The 17,909-nt window shown below is 59.8% G+C and overlaps 1 protein-coding gene across 1 annotated transcript; it reads left to right on the forward strand.

Moving 5' to 3' along the window:
* Nucleotides 1–2,282: 2,282 nt before the first annotated feature.
* On the forward strand, nucleotides 2,283–17,809 carry NR5A1 (nuclear receptor subfamily 5 group A member 1). Its single transcript, XM_042879242.1, has 7 exons — nucleotides 2,283–2,380; nucleotides 4,353–4,468; nucleotides 4,744–4,885; nucleotides 7,148–7,788; nucleotides 12,996–13,115; nucleotides 13,255–13,402; nucleotides 15,914–17,809. Exons 2-7 carry the CDS (start codon nucleotides 4,367–4,369, stop codon nucleotides 16,159–16,161), a joined length of 1,401 nt encoding a protein of 466 aa, XP_042735176.1. The 5' UTR covers nucleotides 2,283–2,380; nucleotides 4,353–4,366; the 3' UTR covers nucleotides 16,162–17,809.
* Nucleotides 17,810–17,909: the final 100 nt, after the last annotated feature.

The following is a 17,909-nucleotide window of genomic DNA, read 5'->3' on the forward strand; positions in this document are numbered from 1 at the left end:
TCCCCAATGGGCTCCTGCCTGCCACTCCTGGTGCTGGGATGGGGCTGCTTGAGGCGGGGAGCGGCTGTCGGCCCCCAAGACAGGCGCTGGGCTGCAGCCCCACGCTGCTCTCCCCACAGGGTGACCCTGCTAATCAGCTGTGAAAGAGAAAGAAAGCTGAAGAGAAATCTTTCTCTCCGCTAACCTCATCACAATAAAGATTCCTATAAAGAGCTCTTATCCTTGAAGAAAATGAGGCACATAAGCAAGAATAGTAAACAAAAGGCTGTCATTTTGACCTAGGAGTGCTTCATGTTGTTGGCAACTGCCAAGAGGAAACATAAAGAGAGGCTGCATCCAAGTCTCAATTATGCAGAACTATGTGACTGATATGTCAATGAGTCCCCCCGGGAGGAGACCACCAGCGCTTTGCGGCAGTGCCTGCGCACCATCTGCACGCACCGCCATGCGCCGGGCCTGCCCGCGCCCCCGAGCACAGGCGTGCGTGGCATCGGAAGAATGCGGGGGACAAGGTAATGTCATCGGCAGCGCTATCGCCAAAGTCCTCACCGCGCGCATTATCGGTGCGGGCCGCGGAGTCAGGGACTGCGGGCAGCCGGCGGTGCAGGCAGCCAGCGGCGGCCAACAGTAGTGCTGACCACACCTGCTGCAGGCACGCTCCGGGAACGTGGCGCAGGCAGGAGGGCTGCCCTGCCGCCGATAAGCCGCATGGATGGAGATAACATCCCAGGAGGAGATGTGCTTTGCTGAGCATCAAGGCTGCGCACCAGTGAGGCGCCAAAGCGTGGCTGCAGTCCGCAGCGGTGGCGCGGTGCGGTGGGCTCAGGCTGCGGCCGCACGGCCCTTTGGTGCTCGCCACAGCAGCTGGGGCGGTGATGAGGGCCGTGGTGGGGCTCCGGCCCAGCAGAATGCAGAGTGGAGGCAGTGCCGGTGCCCATCGGCCACGACTCGGCTACATGCAGGAGCCCATGTGGCCGGGAACCGCTGGAGCTGGGCTGCAGCCTTGGCGAGGGCCTGAGCAGGGAAGGTGCCCAAGGCCGCAGGAATGCATTTACCCCCACAAACACCTCGCTTCCAAAATAGCAGACGGGCGGCGTGAGGCCGGGCCTTCCCGGGGGAACAATGCCCGGCGGGAGCGGGAGGAAGCGCTGCGGCCGCCCCGCACTGCTCCGTCCCCGCCTCACTCGGGGCTGAGCCACGAGCCGCTGCGTGCCGGCCTGGCGGGACCTTGAACCTGCCAGAGATTTATTTTCCCTGACATTGGCATTGCATCGGAACATCTGGCATTCAGCTGATAATTGCTGGGGATTGGGGCGGAAGCTGCCTCTCCAGGCCTGGCTCTTCTACAGAGCTGTGTTTTCGTTACTTTTCACTTCTCTTCAGCTGCAGAGCACGGAAAAAACAACCTGGGCAGTGCAGATTGCAGCTCCCACTCCTTCCCTGGGGCTTTGTGCTCCCTTCTGCCTGTGAGGACATGCCTGGGCCCTGTCCCTGCTCTCCCCACTGCCCTGTGCCAACCCACCGAGCCAGGGTCTGTGGTTGGGGCCAAGCATGGACCCACAGGGCAATGCTGTGCCACAGTGGAACGCGGTGCTGTTGGGAGAGTAAATCTCCACTCTGGGAGGAGAGATGTCAAAGTGGTCGCACCTCAGGGGCCGCAGCTCGCTGCCCATACAGGGGACAGAGCCGTCAGCCCCACTGTGCCTGTAGGCTGGGGTGGCACCGGGGCAGTGCGGGAGGTGGGAAACCCATGGAGCAGCAGTTCTGCCCCTACACCTCGTCCCCAGTGCTTCCCGTGCAGCTCTGCAGCCCCAGTCCACTAGGGCTATGCACCTCGGCTGCCTGCTGCTGGGCTCGCTGCCCCATGGCCTGCCCCGCCTCGTCCATCTCACAGCCCCCTCCCTCGCACCGTAAATCAGCGCAGCCCCAACGTGGGCGCTGGTGCGCTGCCCTGCCCGCCGTGCCCCCACCTCCCCGCAGTTCCTCTCTCCTGGCGCTTTATCTGCCACAGAGGTCCCACTTATCTCCCCTGTCACTTTCTAATGCTAGTTTATGAGCAGCATTTTGTAGCTTAATTATGATGTTTTTCAGCATGGTCACGTGGCCGCAGAAACCAATAAGGCAACTAAGTTGGTCCATCTCGGCTGAGCCTGGCCCCCGTGGGGAGGAGATTGGCCGCTGTCCTGCACCGGGCGGTGTGCGCAGCCGGACCCACACCTCCCCGGCGGCCGCAGCCCTATAAATCCCCCAGCCCGCCCGCAGCGGGCAGCGCTGCCCAGCACCCACAGAGACTCCTCAAGCTGGAGCTGCTCACCATCGACGCAGAAGAAGCTCTCCTGTGACCTCGGCCCCCTGCACAGCAGCGCTGAGTCGCATCGCGGTGAGTACTTGGCGGTGGGGAGCCCCGTGGCTGCCTGGGCCCCTTCCCATGCTCTTAGTTCGTAGGGTCTCAGTGACATGGCGGAGGGTGGAGACGCCCAGCGAGGAAGTGGGAGCCATGCGTGGGCCTCCGCTTCCCATCTCCGTGAGGAAGGGATGGAGGCACCAGTGCTAGCTGTGCTTGGGGACGTGCAGGGACATCCAGGGATGTCATGTGACACCTGGGGATGCCCAGGGATGCCCACCCTTTCTCCAGGCCCTCTGGCAGCAGCAGGAGGCCCTGCCATAGCCTCGGCCATGCTGCGCAGAAGCGCCAGATCCAGCTGACGGGACGAGGGGGCGGTGAGCAGAGGCCTCTGAGGGCTCTGGGAGTGCAGGCAGTGCTGAGCTGCGTGTGCCTGGCCCCAGCTCCAGCACAGCCCCTGCATCTTGGAGCAAGCGTGGGGGTTGCTGGGACCCACATGAACTCCACAGCTCTTCCTGGGCTCCTCTCTTGGTGGCTCTGTAGCTCACAGAGGCTCCCTGTGGTGTGGGGCTGCTGCCGAGAGGCTCCACAGGCAACAGGACCTGCACACCACCCTGCACAGGGCTGCTCCACTACTATTCTATTCTTAGTGTGGGCTCCACGCCGGGTGGCTCTGGAGTGATTCTCTGCTGAGCCCACTTCCTGTTTGCCGCACATCCCTGCCAGCACTGCTTCCTCCGCGGTGCACCGCGGGCCTCCTTGGGTGTGCAGGATGAACCGTAAGGGGTGAGAAGAGTGGGACAACCTGTGTGGGATGGGATGTGCAGGATGGGACATGTGGGATGAAATGTGTGGGATGATCCAAGCCCTGTGGCCAGTGCCTTCCCTGCAGCTCCATCAGGCACCAAGCACCTCGAATCGCAGTGACATGCAGGCAGCAGGACAGAAGGGTGTCTCAAGGAGTGTGGTTTGGCCCTGCGGGGCTCAGCAGTGGACCCTTGTTCTCCTCGTGGCCAAACGACCTCATGGCAGCCTCAGTCCATACAGCTTGGAGCAGGCAGCTCCTCCTGCCTGAGTACTGCTGTGCCCCTGGGCACCAGATGTGGCCCTCCTCGCTGCTTCAGTCCCGGCTGTAATTTGGGCTGGATTTGGCCCTGGCTCTTCAGCTGATAGGGCAGGGAGCCAAGCTGGCTGTGTTCACCTGTGAGCAGGAAACTTCCATGCAGGACAAATGCAGATGATGAATAGAATGTGCTTCTGCACCGATTTGACAGGGAATGTTTCATTAGAGTTCCTTAAAATGAAGCAATTAATTAAACAGCAGCACCGAGCGTGCCACAGGGCAGCATTGCCGTGCGAGGGCAGCCGGCCAGCGGCAGTGCCGGTGCCGTTCCCGATGGCTGCAGGGGAGGTGCAGAAGGCCGTGCGCTCCGCGCTCCTCAGTCCGGGCTCTCATCAGCTCCCTGCGACTGCCTGCTGTGGGGGCAAAGGGTTTGGTCCGGGCAGCGCTGGGAGTGCGGGGCTCTGGTTAGGGTTGGGGGTTAGAGTTGGGGTTGGTAGCATTAGAATTAAGGGATTCAGGACTTGGTGAGTGCTGCAGGCAGCGTCCTGTGCTTGGGTGACACAGCAGCCCGCAGTCCCTTCTTACGATGATTCCTGAGGTGCCCTCAGCCCGGGGCTCCCTCAGTCCCGGCCGCCCCCGGCCGCAGCCCCCGGCGGCGTCCAGCTCCCCTCCCGCCCTGCCCTCGGGCTGCCGGGTCCCTGCAGGTCCCTCCTCCCCAGCCCGGCCCCAGTCGCCCGCCGCCCGCTCTCCCAGAGGAGGTTCCCCATCCCCCGGGGGGCTGTCCGCCCGCCCGCACCCGCATGGAGATGCTCTTCCAGGCGCTATAAAGGGCTCTGGCTCCGGCACCTGCGCTCGGGCTTCGCCGCGCCGCTCTCCCGCTCCGCACCCGGCGCAGGGCTCGGGGCCGCCCGGTGCCGCCCCGCTGACCCGCCCGTCCCGCAGCAGGGCCGCCGGCGGGGATGGATTATTCCTATGATGAGGACCTGGACGAGCTGTGTCCGGTCTGCGGGGACAAGGTCTCCGGGTACCACTACGGGCTGCTCACCTGCGAGAGCTGCAAGGTAGGAGCCGCCGGGCGGCGGGCAGAGGGGCCGGGCGGGGAGCGGGGGGGGACACGGCCGGGGCAGGGGCAGGGGAGCCTCTCGCGAGCCGCCCCCCGCCCGCTTTCGTTGGCGGCGATTCACCGCTCGGCGGCGGGACGGGAGAGCGGCGAGAGCCGGGCGGGAGCCGGGCGGGGGGCGGCGGGGCCGGGGCCGGGAGAGGGGACTGGGTGCGGGCTGATGCGGGTTGATGCGTGGTGCCGGTGCCGACGCATCGCCGCTGTTGGCCGCCGCAGGGCTTCTTCAAGAGGACGGTGCAGAACAACAAACACTACACCTGCACCGAGAGCCAGAACTGCAAGATCGACAAGACCCAGAGGAAGCGCTGCCCGTACTGCCGCTTCCAGAAGTGCCTGACCGTGGGGATGCGCCTGGAAGGTACCGCGGGGCGGCCCGGGGGGGTTGGGTGCTGTCCCCCCGCTGCGGTCGCTCTGTGCCCCGCGCCTCCCGGGCCGGGAATTGCCGCAGCGGCTCCGATTCCGTTTTTCCTCCCCAAGTCAACGAAAAATTCGTTTTGTCGCCCTGTATTCTGCTTTTCTTTTCTTTGTTTTTGTTTTGTTTCTCCCGGGTTTTGGCTGTCGAGACTTCAACTTTCCGGGACTGTCCTTGCTTGGCAAAACGTTGGGAAATAACTTAGAATTTTTTTTCCTTAATCGCACAATTCCAGAAGCCGAGACTTAAGGAAAACGTTAAATATTATGAGGCTGACACGAAAACTGCGGGAGATCCGCTGCAAATCAGTTTTTCTCTCTGCGCGGCTCCGGGCAGCGCGGTAACACGCGGCGATCCGCCGAGAGCCGCGCGTCGCAGCGCTCAGCCCCACCGCGTCGCGACGGTCGGGCTTTGATATCCCCGAGCCCTACGCCGGGATTTCTGCCGCGCTCGGCACACGCAAAGCGCGCTGAGGACCGCAGGCAAACGGGGAAGGAAATCCCACAGCTGTGCCCGCTCCCCTTCCCCGGCCGCGGTGGCAGCGGGCGCGTGGCGGGCCGGCAGCGCTCCTCGTGCGGTCCGTGCAGTGGTGGCCGATCGAAGAGCGAAGAGCGGGGCCGCTCCGCGCCCTGCGGCAGCTCTGGGCTCGGGACGGGTGCTGGGAGCGAGGGGAGGCAGCGGCGTTTGCGCCTTCGGGGTTGGGATGGACACGCTCCGCTTTCCTATTTTGGGCGGTTTTCGTGCGGTGGAGCTCGTTCGGCCCCGTGTTTTGCCCAGGCTGCGGCACCCTCTCACCCCTTTTTTAATCTCCTCGCTGCTCGCCGCAGCAGCTCACCAAGGAGGAGGCACCCGCAGGCGAACGGCGCTCCCGTGGGACTCTTTTGTGTTAAAAACACGAGCCCGCCTTGCCTTTGTGATCGGTGTTTTTCGGTCAGGGAATCTGAGCTACACGGAGAATCCTCCAGCAAGACAGGACAAAATCCAGCGAGATTTCAGAACGGATCCTGTTCTGAAATGAGAAAGTGGAGCGCGAGGGAGCAGGAAAGCCCCTTCCCTCTTTGTGCTCGCGCTTCGGGAGCAAAGGAGGGGATCGGCGTTTACCACAGGAGGCTTCTGTGAGCACCTCCCGCACGTGCAGGGCTGGGCTCCGCTCCCTGGTCATCGCCCTGCCCGGCCTCGGGCCGTGGGGGGGAAACAGTACGTTAATTGGAGGGCGGGGGAGATCTGTGTTCTCCGCGCACTGCAGTGCAGACGGGGGTGCAGGCTGCGACCCAGGGCTGCGGGCCGAGGGCCGGCACAGCCGGCACTGTCAGTGGCGCACCCCGAAGGCAGCGGGGCTCTCATAGCCCGAGCGGAGGCATCCCAGCGTCCAGGTACCCCAGTATCGAGGCATCCTTGCGTTGCGCGGCTGGATAAGCTGTTTCCATGAATAAAGAACGAGGAGGAATCGCAGAGCAGCTCCCCGGGGAGCACATTCCTGCTTTCCTGCAAATGCTGCTCCCGGCCGTGCTGCCTCCCCTCCAGCCTGCTTGGGGAAAGTCTGGGGGCTTGCAGCCCCGCGGGGCACGCGGGGAAAGTGAGGCAAAGGAAGGAGGGGAGCACGGAACAGAGCAGCCAGCAGCCTGCTCTCGAGGGCTGCGAATCCGCCAAGGGCTGTTCCCTTGCACGCGGGGCCGCGCGGTGCGTGCTGGCTCGCTCCCCTCTCGGCTGCCGGGGCTGTGCGGGTGGGCCGGCGGCCGCCATGCCGGGGCCAAGATTGTGCTGCAGAGAAGCACCTGCTTGGGTGACACATTCTTGGGTTTAACTCGAGGCTCGGAGCAGCCTCTGCTGTGCCGCCGCAGCAAGCAGGGCGGCGAGGAGCGGGGCAGCAGGGAGAGCACTCCGAAGGATGGGAGAGAATTGCAGAAGGCAGCGCGGTCTGTGCTGCCCCGAATGAAATTCCAGGGGTGGTCCAGGCCCGGGGGCCGTGAAAATGAAAGCAGCGTCAGGCACCCAACTCGCTCACGTTCCCGGGTCTCTGCTCTGTGCTCTTTACCTCCGTGTATTTCATGCACCCAAGTATGCCTTCCTCCCTCACCATGCAGCACACCCCAACCTGCAGCACAGCTCTCTGGGAAGGGGTCCCACCGCCCCCGGCCCCATCGGTCCCCATCCCCCCCACACCGTGCTCCTGTTCTGCTCACTGCAGCTCTGTTCCTCTGCCCACAGCTGTGCGCGCGGATCGGATGCGTGGTGGGAGGAACAAGTTTGGGCCCATGTACAAACGGGACCGTGCCTTAAAGCAGCAGAAGAAAGCGCTGATCCGTGCCAACGGCTTCAAGCTGGAGACAGTGCCACAGATCGTGTCACCCGTGCAGAACGACTACGGGCTGTCCTCCACCATCCACAGCATCCACGCCATGGCCAAGACCATGCCGCCCAACCCCGCCGCCCTGACGCCTGCTGACTATGAGCGCGGCCCCTACGGGACCCCCTCCCTGGCCATGACTGTGCCCAGCCACGCGCCGCTCGCTGGCTACCACTATCCCTCCTTCCCCAACCGCACCATCAAGTCTGAGTACCCCGACCACTACAGCGCTGTGCATGAGGCCGTGCCTGCTTATGCGTACCCAGAGACCTACCCCAGCAGCTCCCCACCCGACATCCCCGAGGTCATCCTGAAGCTGCTGCAGCTGGAGCCTGATGAGGCACAGGTGAAAGCACGCATCCTGGCCTGCCTGCAGCAAGAGCAGGGCAAGGGCCGGCATGAGAAGCTCAGTACCTTTGGCCTCATGTGCAAGATGGCTGACCAGACACTATTCTCCATCGTGGAGTGGGCGCGGAGCTGCATCTTCTTCAAGGAGCTGGAGGTAGGGCTGGGCGGTGGGGGCTGGGGGGCCGGCACGAGTGGGGTGGGGGCTGCAGCGTGCCAACATGTGGCGGGGTTGGGCGTCCCAGCTGAGCACCAGAATGGTCCCAGCTGGCAACAAGGGGCTCACGTATCTGATCCATCACGGCAGCGGGGGGTATGGAGGCAATCGCAAGGCAGAGTGAGCGCGGTGTCAAGCTGAAGATATAATTGAAAAACGTAACGTTGAGGAATTACGGGTGAAACAATTCTCTCCTTCGTCTTCAGGAGGAAAATCGATGCTGTCAGGCAGGGTCTGACAGCAGCCAGCAGGGATGGGGCGAGGGCCCTTCTACCTCCCAGCCCCACAAGAACTGGGGCCAGCAGTGGGGGGGAGCAGGGCTGGGGCAGCCCAGCCACGCTCAGCCTTTTTGCATTCTTAGCCCCGGCTGATCAAAGATCTCAAGCTGGGGCAAAACCAGGAGATGCATTTTGCAACGCAGCCAAAGAGAGCTGAGCCACAGGTGGGGAGATGTGGTGCCCTCTTGCACTGCCCCATACTGACCCATCCTGCTGCTGTGGGACCTGGTGTCATGCAGGGGCTGCAGAGCAGTCCTCACGCCCAAAATAGCCCCCGGCTGCACAGAACAGTGTCCGGAAGGCACACAGTGGGGCTGGGTCAGGCTTCTTTCAATCATATCAGTGTCCAGCCTGGATTTTGGGAACAGAGAGGCTGTTGTTTTGCAGGAGATATTATAAACAGTGTAAATGCAGATCTCAGCTGCATGGCCACGTAGCCTTGCAATGCTATTGTCTTTCTGATCGCGTCAGGAGAATGGGCTGTTTCTGTGTGAATCCACATCTGAGGGCTCCAGGCAGGAGGGCCAGAGCTCTCACCTGAGCACAGGCAGCTCGACAGACCCATGGCTGCTCCCTGCCCTGCACAGCGCATCAAAGCGCGGCAGGGTGGGAAATGAACTCTTCTAGTGCCGACTTTATGGCTTTGCTGACTTTATGGCTTTGTCTGTGAGCACAGTGTAAAATCGTGGCCTCAGGGATTGATGGCTGTAACACAGGCAGTCCCTGCTGCAAAGTCAGCGCTTCTCAGGGCAGGGACTCCGTGGACCCCCCCACTCCTGGAAATGGCCATATGCAGGTGGTTGCTGCTGCACCAGCCAGGGAAGGGCAGCTAGATGCTTTGAGGAGTCAGGCAAAGCATTGGCATTGCACCAGACATCACGCTAAGCGTTGCACCAGGCTTTGCACTGAGCATCACACTGGCTTTGCACCGCTATTGCACCAGCACTGCCCCAGCCTGCTGCGGGTACCCCCCAGTCAGCGGGTCCCGTTCCTGTTCCCATGTCCGTTCCTGCCAATATCGTGCTGCTGCAGATCCTCTGCCATCACCTCCAGGGGATGACTGTGGCCGGGGGTGTTGGGGAGACCCCCCCGCCTGCGCCCTGGGAAGGACGCGGGGGGAGAGGGGCAAGCGGCCTCTTGACATCAGTTCACGCGCCACGTCCGCCTGCCGGCACAGGGCAGCCAGATTGAAAACAGATTTAACTTCCCAGATATATCGTTTCATTTAAGGGCCAGTAATTCTGTCAGTCTGCCACTGACAAACGAGGGTCCCCATGCCAATCCGCCGCGAGACTGATGTCGCCGCGTTCATCTTGTGTCACCAGGCGGAGAATTACGGACTGCGCTGGCCTTCGGAGGCAAGACTAATAATGCCGCGCGGCAGAGGGGGATTTGGGGGCCCTCTGTTTATCGAGGGCCGGCCACAGAGCCGCGGCGCGAGGCCACGCGGGCGGAGGTGGAAGAGGTCAGCGCTGACGCCCATAAATACGAACTTTAACTGAGTCTAGATGAGATGTGTCAGGGCTGAGGGAAGATTTGCAGCGGCTCTTCAGGAAGAAAAATATGGGCCGGGGGTGAAATATATTTTGTAGGGTTGTGAGTCTCAGGCAACTTTGTCCTTTCAGATGTAATTTTTTTATATATATATGAGGAGAGAGAGATGTGCACGCACACACTCGTACACACACGTTGTGTTTGCCCGAGGTTCATTTTATATACCAATATTGGCGTGGTACTGTTTACATAGGTGATAGTGCTCCATGCACATATAAATGTCATGTACACATCGTGTGATGACCTTTGGGTTTGGATGAGCAGCCAGGAATGTGCAACAAACTGCTGTGGCTCCAGTCAGAGGCCACCCAACGCCCAGAGTGTGGTCACATAGGCTCATAGCAATGGGCACGTGGTGAAGGGCACGTGGCGATGGGCATGTGGTGAGGGGCACAGTGGCTGGTCCCTGTCCCTGGGACGAGTTTCCCTCGCTCCTTGGGAATGATCTGGGAGCTCCCGCTGGTCCCATATGCATTCGGCTGCTCCTCTGTCTCTAGCACACATGGGTCATGTTGACCCCATCTCCTGGCCAACAGCCAGTGCGTTTTTGGCAGATTTAAAATCTCCTTCTGGCGGTGGACGCAGCAGCAATGTTCAGCATCCCATGCACTGGGGTAAATGTGACCGCTTCCCTCAGCCGTGTGCTCCCACAGTGATGCAGGGAAGGGGCAGCAGCCTGGGGCTGAGCACAGCTCTGCCTGCAGGGAGCTGACCCTGCACTGTGCTCAGTGGATTCTGCTTTGCGCTGCTCATTGTGGTGGTGTCAGGGCAGTGGGAGTGATTCCTGCATCTGGCCGTCACATCTTGTGTTTGTGTGGGTTTTAATTGCGGTGTTTGGTGGATGGTTAATCCACTTTCACACTCCCAGCAGTGGTGCTGGCAGCTCGTGTTCACACCCAGGAGCTGCCTGTGCTGTGGGTCGGGGAGCACCTGCAGGAACAGCGCCACACGGAGCCCTGGGGGCACCGCCTGCCCCTGGCAGCCCCTTATTGCAGAGCAATGGAATTTTCCATTGATCACAGACTGCCATCTCAGAAAGGCCTTCTCTGCAGTGGTGGAGCTGTGTGAGCGCTCACGCCATGCGAGGAGCCCTTCACTGCCGTGTTTTGTGCATGGGTTGAATGCCTTCTTCAAAAAATAAAGGTCACCGCTTAAAGACAGCTTGCATCAGGTCCTCCATGCAGCACTCTGCTGAAAAGCCTTGACGTTAAAAGAGGACGATCCTTTGCTTAACTTTTGCAGGCGAGCAGGGAGTGTGCCGCTGCACCAGCGGACCAACCGCCTCTGGATGGCCACACATTACGAGCCCCTGCTCAGCCATGAGCACTGCAGGGTATGGAGCCATGGCGGGGGGGTGCCTTGTCTGCCCCTTGTGGGTGGGGTGTTGGCTCAGGCTGGGCAGTGCAAGATGGAGGGGGGAGCTGGTGGTGTGATGGAGATGTGCTGGAACTGCCCGCAGAGGTGGGGAGAAGGCAGTTAGCAATTGTTCAAGGAAAGAATGAAGATCTCAAGATTGTTTAAATGTTTCCTTTTGGAAAAGATTTTTTTTTTTCAAGCCATTTTTAGCACAAAACCCTCAGTCTGTCCCTTCTGGAGATCATCCCAACGAGGAATGAGGCACAGGAAGGAGGATAGAAAACAACACTGTGAGACTGAGCATGGGGCTCAGTGCAGCCGCGAGCGGTGGGGTGGGAGGGGGGCTGTGCTGGGAGCTCAGATCCCTGCGCCGCTGCACCGCCTCAGGACAAGGGTCAGCCAGGATGTGGATCTCCCACTTGTTTTGATGCAGGATGAGCTTTTCCCCAGTTCTTCGTGCAGCAGCTGGGCAGAACCCTCCATCCGGCTGTGCTCTGTTCAGCACTGCTTCCAGGCGGCCCTACTGCGTCCTGCTGCACCTTGCTGCCATGTTCACTCCCAAAGCCCCCAAAATACATCTCAGTGGCCCCTGGGGGTGCTGGCATGGGATCCATAAAGCTCTTTCTCATCTCATTCCTATTCCTTTTGCAATCTCCCGGCACTGGTTTATTGCAGCCTCTTCAGCCAAACGATGGCATTATCCAGCTCTATGATACCGCATCTATCTTCCTTCCATCAACAGCAAAGAGCAAATGGCACTGCAGAGCTCTCCGGGTGGTGCTGAGGGGAGGTGATTGCAGTCACCCCATCTTCATCTGTGGGAACGATGGCTTTGGCACCACTCACGTCCTGCAGCACCATCAGGCCTGGGTTGGGTACAGCTCTGCCTTGTGCCACATGCACCCAAACCTATGGCTGGCTCATCTGCCATCCACCACTGGGGCCTCCAGCCCCACTCTCCAGGTAGACTCTGGGAAGTTTGGACACTTTGCCTCTCGAGTTAAATGTCTTAGCATTTCTTTGCAACCTGGTTGCGTACACGTAACTGCATACACTTAGAGCCGTGCACATTTCTTACAGCTGCACGCACAGCTGTGCACACGTATAGCTCTGCATGCCCAACCAGCACATGGCTGTGTGTGGGGGTGTGTGAAGGTGTGGGCAGCCAGGCATGCTGTGGGGGTGCTGGGGTTTGAGTGCTGCCCACGCCTCCCCCAGACCTGCCCTGGGAGAACGGACGCTCTGTTCCTTCAATCTGGAAGCAGCCCAGAGCAGCCTGCAGACACAGAGCCTTTGTGCAGCCCCATCAGGCTGCAGGGAAGCGGCCAATGGCCGTTTTGTTAAAGATGTTGTGCGTGGCTCTGTGAGGTTCCTGCTGTGTGGAGGCAAGGCAGCACTGATAAGGGGCAGCCAGCGTCAGTGGGACATAGATGTGTGCGGGTGAGGGACTGGGAAGTATTTTGTGGGTGCAGTGTGCACAGGGCTTCCATCGGTGGGGACAGATTTGTGAAAAGTAATTCTTTAGCTGGGCAGAGGAGGGAGGGGGCTCCTGGGAAGGCAGCAGTGCACCGTGGGCTCCTGCTGTGAGTCCTCTCCACCTGTGGCCCTGTGTACAAACCTGTGGTCCTGCGAGGGGTGGCCCCATGGCTCTGACTCCCCTTGAGCAGAAGTTTGTTGGGCCTCAGGTATCCCACGTGGGCTTTGGTACAGTGCCAAAGCAGTGCCACTGCTCACCCTGCTGGCAGGTGGCCTCCTGTTGCACCCATTGATGACCGGATTCACTGCTGTGCTTGGGCAGTGGACACAGATTTCTGACACTGCTTCCTCTCTGTTATTGCACCCACACTGTGCCACACTGAGTGCAGCACTCCCGGCCCCGTGGGATGCACTGCAGTACAGCCAGGGCCCAGCACCATGTCTGAGTGCCCGTGCCAGCAATGTTACTCTGCTCTCTTACAGGTGGGAGACCAGATGAAGCTGCTGCAGAACTGCTGGAGCGAGCTGCTGGTGTTCGACCATGTGTACCGGCAGCTGCAGCATGGCAAAGAGCACAGTGTGCTGCTGGTCACTGGGCAGGAGGTGAGCGCAGGGCTGCACTGCACTGTGGAGCTGGGGACTGCTGCTGTCTCCCTTCTGAGCTCACTCCTCCCTCCAGTTTGTGGTGGGCACATGGTGGGGTGGGAGTGGGGCCCCGTGCTTGATGCTGTTCCTCCTGCAGGTGGATCTGTCGGCAGTGGCAGCTCAGGCGGGCTCCATCCTGCACTCCCTGGTGCTGCGGGCACAGGAACTGGTCCTGCACCTGCATTCACTTCAGGTGGACCGTCAGGAGTTCGTCTGCCTCAAATTCCTGATCCTCTTCAGCCTCGGTGAGTGGGGACAGTGGATGGGGCAATGGGCAGTGAGGGCAGTGCCTGTGTTCGTGGATGGGCAGAGGGGATAAAGAGGCTTTGGTGTGGCACTGAGAACAAGGGCTGAGGCCTCACCGCTGCCCTGCCCTGTGAATCTGGAGCTTTGAGGGCTGTTCCTGCTCCATTGTGGCTGTGGAGGACACTGCATCCCCAGTCCCATGAGCAGAGCCTGTTTTGATCACCCTTCTGCTTCTGCAGAGAAGGCAGCAGCTGATAGTGCCCTGCAAAGCGCCGTGTTGGCAGGGGCAGCCGCAGGGACAGCCCTATCTCCCGGGATGTGCGTCAGCAGCAGCACCAGGAGCACGCTGCTTCTGATTAGGCTCTGCCCGGAGCCTGCGGTCGGCCGAGGTGGCGCGTTCACACGGCCGCTCCTCACCCAGACAAAACACGCGGAGCCGCAGCTGAGAGCCCACCCGGCCCAGCCCTGCCGCCCCGGGGCTGCACCCTCTGCCCACTGCTGCTGTGCAGGGATGCGACGCATGGCCCCATCGTGGCCTTCGTGACCACTGCCACCGCCGCCTGTTTGGTGCCGTCCCAGCAGGAGCTCTGACCTCCCGGCACAGAGCTGCCAGGCGCTCAGCTGTCTGCCCCGCTGCCACCTCACACCTCTGCCACCGCTGTTGCTAATTGTGCCCAGAGAGAGTATGCAGCACCTGGGTGCTGGGGAGAGATGGGCGTCTCTGTCCCGTCCCACTCTCGGAGTGGAGTTTGCTGAGGACATCCCTGGCAGCAGCAGGTCCCAGGGAGCCGGGAGCCACGCAGCTGTCCCCTCCTGCAGCTGCAGCATCTCCTACTCCCAAGGCATTCTTTTTTTCTCTGGAGCTGTTTTGAAATCCAGAGCAACCAGATATGGCGACTCGCTATTTCAACAGTGATAAGGTGTGGCACAAACAGTGCTGGGAAATGAGGGAGCTGGAGAGGGGGCCATGCCCCACTGCTGCCCCATGGGTTCTGCAGTAGCGCGACCTCCAAGGCTGCCCCATCCCCATCCCTGAACCCATCCCTCCCGCAGATGGCAGCAAGCAGGGCATCATCCTTCCAGGCACCAGTGGTTGCAGCACTGCTCTCAGCCTGGGATTCCTCATCCCCAGAGCAGCAGCTTTCAGGGAGGGAGTGGAATAAAACAGCAGTGTTTTCCCAGACATTATTTTGCCCCAAATTCAACTTTTTCTCTCCATATTGCAGAGCTCACTTGGAGTAATTTGCCCTTCTCAGGCTCAGCTGTAGAGGATGGGATTGTGTATTATGTTCAGGATGTAATTGCCTTTAACAAGAGAATTTCCACATTTACCACTCTGCCACAGCACAATCAAAGCCAAGCCCCACTCACAAGAGCTGCCATTTGAGTTCTAAATAGATTTCTCTCCTGAGCAGGTAAAGAGATTTAATTAAAATTAGGGCTTCTCAAAATAGCAATATTTATGAGGACGGCACAGGTTAGCTTTGTTCTACAGAAGGGCTTAATAGAGCCTTAATGGATTGACCTATCATTCGATTTCATGACTTACATTCATGAAGCAGCTACTCTTGGGGAGGGGAGGAAGAGAGGCTTTTATAGCCCACATTCCCTTAAGCGTTTGCAATTTATCAGCAGCTTCTCCCAAACAAAAGGAGCTGTGAATAGGAAGAACACTTGAGGGCATAGAAATAATCCCAGGCATATCTGTATGTGTGATGGGAGGCTTTGTCACAGGACAGTCTTTGCAACTGCTGCAGTGTCGCTAAATGAAGTGAGTCAATGTTATTTGGACAACATTCTTTATTCCTTGCAGGAATGAAAAGATTATTCAAATATTCAATTAAACAGTGAATAGGGTCTTTCAGAGAACCAGGTGAGTTCATCGAGTAGAACTAGCTATTGTTGAGCCAACTCAGGGGATAGATTTGACATTTATCAATATAACTTCTTTTTTTTAATGACATGCACAATAACCTTATGCAGATAAAGAGATTTCATAACAACAACCCCGGGTAGAAGGGAGGCGGCCACAATAGGAGCAAATGTGCCACAAGAGTTAAAAGGGAAGGGTGATCTGATAAGTGCCCGGCACACCTCGCAGGCCTGCAGCCCACACCATGTGGTGTCCAGCAAACCCTGACCAAGGAGGCTGAGCCCCCGGGTCCCAGGCCCCTCCACCACCAGCACCGCACATTGCCCTCCCAGGAGCCGCTCGGCCCTTGGCGTGGCCATGCCTGTTGGGCTCCAAAGCCCCAGATAAACTGCAGAACCCCACCGCTTTGCTGCCTGGATCTGAGGGCTCCACACAGCCAGGCAGCGCTCAAGCTGCAAACTCAGTCCTGAGTGTGGACACACGGGGAGCTGGCAGCACGGCGATCAGCAAACTGAGCACCCAAGCTGCGGCACCGGGGAAAGGACAGTGGGGACAGACCCTCCTGGTGCACCCAGCACTGTGCAGGCAGTGCCTGTGCCTGGCTCCACTTCACTCCCCCCATCTCGCTCTCTTGTAGATGTGAAGTACCTGGAGAACCACACGCTGGCTAAGGACGCTCAGGAGAAGGCCAATGCAGCACTGCTGGAGTACACGGTGTGCCACTACCCGCACTGCACAGACAAGTTCCGGCAGTTGCTGCTGCGGCTGACCGAGGTCCGGGCGCTGAGCATGCAGGCAGAGGAGTACCTGTACCACAAGCACCTGAGCGGAGAGGTGCCCTGCAACAACCTCCTCATCGAGATGCTGCATGCCAAGCGGACTTGAGTGCAGTTCCCACATGGACTCTGCAGGGCCCCATGCAGCAGTGGGGCAGGGCATGCACCTGGGACCTCCTCTCCACCCCTCGCCTCTCAGTGATGCTATTTAACCTGTGCCAGTGGAAGGTCCCAGGTGATTTATTTTAAAACGTGGTAAGGACGGTTAGCGGTCGCAGGGACGCGTGCTCAACAGCCGGCCTGCCCTGCCGGCACTGCAGCCCTGCAGACCCTGCACAGTCAGTGCCCAACCCACTGCCTGACCTGGGTCTGCAACGTGAGCAGGGGGAAAGCCTGTCCCAGCTTTGCTCCCATTTCTGCTCCTCTCCTGTCATCCCTGCACTCTGTCTCTCCGCCGCTGCCCTCCATTGCCCAGCATGCCCCCTCTGGTGTAGAGGACATGGGAAGAAGTGAGCTGAAATCCTCCCAGCATGTGGGGTTTCTCTTTGCTCTGGCACCAGTACAGCGGCAGGGGATTTCTGCAGCAGCACAGCTGAGCCCTGCGGCTAAGAGATCTGCTCCTGTCTGACGGGAAGTCACTGCCTGCCCAGCACAAAGCAGGGCACTGCTGACCCTCAGCTGGCTCCATTTTCTTAGCACTTGCCAGTGCCACGGCAGGAACTGCGGTTTTACAGCCCTTGGCACCTGCAGTGCCCAAATCCCACCCATGTCTGGGCTCAGCTCACGTCCAGGATGGCAAGGTGTTGTGTAGAGGCTCCAAGAGACAGTGCTGAGGACAGGAACTCATCCCTGGGACACTTCAGCTGCCCTGCAGCAGGGCAAGAGAAGGTGCAGGGACAGAGGCACGGCCAGGCACCCAAAGCCTGGGCAGATTCCTGGAGCTCGCTCCAGCCACCAGCTGTGCCTGTGTGCTGCTGGGGAGCAGCCGAAGGGCAGGACAGGGACAGGGATGGGCACCACCCCCTGACTGTCTGCAGGTGATGCTGGTGGCAGCAGGGCAGGAGGGACACTCAGGGCCTGGCCTCATGCTGTGGGCACTGGGACAGTTGCAGCAGCACGTGCCAGCACGTGCCCAGGGCTGCAGCTGCGGGCCCTGGCAACACCCCTGACACTTGGGCAAGGAGGAAGCAGGAGGGCCAGCGCTGCCTTGTCCCCAGGTGACAGCAGAGCACAAAGTCAGGCACAAATGCCGTTTCTCCTCCTGCACTGGGCTGGGGCTCAGCAGGGCAGCACAGAGGCTCCATCGCGGCCTCCTCCTGCCCTGCGCTGCTCCTCACTGGTGCCCAGCACATGGCCCTGCCAGCTCCACCAATGGATTTGGTTCAGGTTTTTTCTCCGCTGTGCCAGTTGCAGGGGACACACACACTGCAGCTCCACGCAGAGCTGGGGCTTGAGGAGCTCTCGCGCTGCCAACTGCCAACCCCAGCTTGTTAGATACAGAAGAGCATGTTTGTTTTTGCTTTTCAACGTTTGTGCATTTTCCTCCTGTGGTTCAGTTTCACCTTCTTCTTTCTGTGAACTTAAAGAACTGGAGAAAATTGTTTGGGAGGTAAAAGATTTTATTTTCAGAAAATGAAAAGTGTCCTTAAGTGTCTCTCTCTCTCTCACACATCCTTTCCTCTCTCCCATCCCTCTCCCCTTCGCTCCCCACTCTCCTTCCCAGACAGGAGGTTATTAACTTCCATGTCAGGAGTAAACCACTGTAATAAATTTTGCAGTTCATTTAAGAAGGCAGACGTTGTCTTTTTTGATTGTATTTCTGACACTCCTTTCTGGTGCCGCTGCTCCTCCCCACCC

The sequence above is a fragment of the Lagopus leucura genome, unplaced genomic scaffold, assembly GCF_019238085.1.
Source record: "Lagopus leucura isolate 7727_CA_CO unplaced genomic scaffold, USGS_WTPT01 Super-Scaffold_100022, whole genome shotgun sequence".
Lineage (NCBI taxonomy): Eukaryota > Metazoa > Chordata > Aves > Galliformes > Phasianidae > Lagopus > Lagopus leucura.

Bases quoted from the DNA above. Each gene is read 5' to 3' on its own strand.
- NR5A1 (XM_042879242.1), top strand. From the start codon at position 4,367: ATGGATTATTCCTATGATGAGGACCTGGACGAGCTGTGTCCGGTCTGC. The intron at 4,886-7,147 runs GTACCGCGGGGC...CTCTGCCCACAG, and splicing joins CGTGGGGATGCGCCTGGAAG to CTGTGCGCGCGGATCGGATG. The intron at 13,116-13,254 runs GTGAGCGCAGGG...TTCCTCCTGCAG, and splicing joins TGCTGGTCACTGGGCAGGAG to GTGGATCTGTCGGCAGTGGC.